The sequence below is a fragment of the Prosopis cineraria genome, unplaced genomic scaffold, assembly GCF_029017545.1.
Source record: "Prosopis cineraria cultivar Desert tree isolate PC_DT_omini unplaced genomic scaffold, ASM2901754v1 PC622, whole genome shotgun sequence".
Lineage (NCBI taxonomy): Eukaryota > Viridiplantae > Streptophyta > Magnoliopsida > Fabales > Fabaceae > Prosopis > Prosopis cineraria.
The window spans coordinates 42,346-43,888 of NW_026555947.1; the positions used below are offsets into that span (position 1 = coordinate 42,346).

The following is a 1,543-nucleotide window of genomic DNA, read 5'->3' on the forward strand; positions in this document are numbered from 1 at the left end:
AAGCCTCAAAATGGGTTAATGGTATAAGTTTTGAGTTTTGGGTACTTGGATGCTTGAAAATCACTTTAAGAACTGACTTTCTATTCAAGACCACAATGCTTTACTCCATAATAGAGGTCGTGAAGAGGAATAAGGAGACCAAAGGAAGCTAATGAGAGCAGATTAGAACCATCTCATGGTTTCGATAGTAGACCTGGATTATTAGGGACTTAGAATGGATGGAGATGCTCAGGGGATGGCTATTGATTGAGTATGGAGGACTTTCTCCCGATTTAACCCTCTAACCTTTAATGAAACTATGAAGGAAGGAGAAGTAGAGAAATGGATAGAGAGAGTTGAAACCATCTTTGAGGTGTCTCTAAGAAGATACATTATGGTCCGAGCAGTTTTATAGCATCAGGCAAGAAGTGTTTTGTTAGAGGATCATAAACTTGACGAATGTTTCAAAGGGGTGGATTTAAGAGTTCTAGTGTTCCACAACCATCCCGACAAGCTTCCAATATACCTACCCCAACCTTAAGTACAGCTCGATCACCACCATGTGCTAAGTGTGGGAAATCACATCCTAGGAGCTGCTGGGTATGTTTAAAATGTGAGAAACTCGGCCATTTGGAGAGACAGTGCCTCGAGGGAAGAGTGGAGATGGCAGAGCAGAGATCTACCATTCCAGGATGAGTATACACACTATCTCAAGAGGAGGCAAGAGCGTCATTAAATTTGATAAAAGGTATTATTTCTATCTGCGAGCAAAAAATTGAAGCATTTTTTGATTTCGGTGCTACACATTTGTTTATTTCATATAAATGTGTAGAGAGGTTGGGACTTCTTTTGCATGAATTTCCTTATGTGATTAAAGTGTCTATGCTATTATTTCTAGATGTGAGGTTTGAAAATCATTATACTACTCTTGATTTGATCTAGATTCCTATGAAGGGTTTAAACGTGATTATTGGTGTAGATTGGTTGATGGCAAATAATGCCACCTTAGACTGTGCTAGAAAGATAGTTTTGTTACCAGTATATGCTGCACCGGCTAATATTCCTAGTAAGTCTAAGTTTTTATCAGTAGTGCAAGTAAAGAAACTAATGCAACAAGGGTATATGGCTTATATGGTTTTCTTCTCAGTGCATGGGGTCTATGATAGAAGTATTGATAAGATTAGGGTAGTGAATGAATTACCTGAGGTATTTATGGATGATATGTCTGGTTTGCCTCCAGAAAGGGAAGTGGAATTCACGTAGACCTAGTGCCAGGAACTGAACCAATCTCAAAGGCACCATATCGAATGTCACCAATTGAGTTAGCTGAGTTGAAGAAGTAGATAGAGGAGTTACTTGAAAAGGGGTTTATTAGACCCAGTGTGTCACCTTAGGGATCACCTATGTTGTTTATTAAGAAGAAGGATGGCAGCTTATGACTCTGTATTGATTATAGATGGTTGAATAAGGTGACGGTGAAGAACAAATATCCTTTACCAAGAATTGATGATTTGTTAGGTCAATTGGTGGGAGCTTCAGTTTTCTCAAAAATTGACCTAAGGTC

At 38.8% G+C, this 1,543-nt stretch overlaps 1 protein-coding gene across 1 annotated transcript; it reads left to right on the forward strand.

The window, feature by feature from the left end:
- Nucleotides 1-438: 438 nt before the first annotated feature.
- On the forward strand, nt 439-1,242 carry LOC129297836 (uncharacterized). Its single transcript, XM_054936181.1, has 2 exons — nt 439-579; nt 922-1,242. Exons 1-2 carry the CDS (start codon nt 439-441, stop codon nt 1,240-1,242), a joined length of 462 nt encoding a protein of 153 aa, XP_054792156.1.
- Nucleotides 1,243-1,543: the final 301 nt, after the last annotated feature.

Bases quoted from the DNA above. Each gene is read 5' to 3' on its own strand.
- LOC129297836 (XM_054936181.1), top strand. From the start codon at position 439: ATGTTTCAAAGGGGTGGATTTAAGAGTTCTAGTGTTCCACAACCATCC. The intron at 580-921 runs GTATGTTTAAAA...GATTTGATCTAG, and splicing joins CACATCCTAGGAGCTGCTGG to ATTCCTATGAAGGGTTTAAA.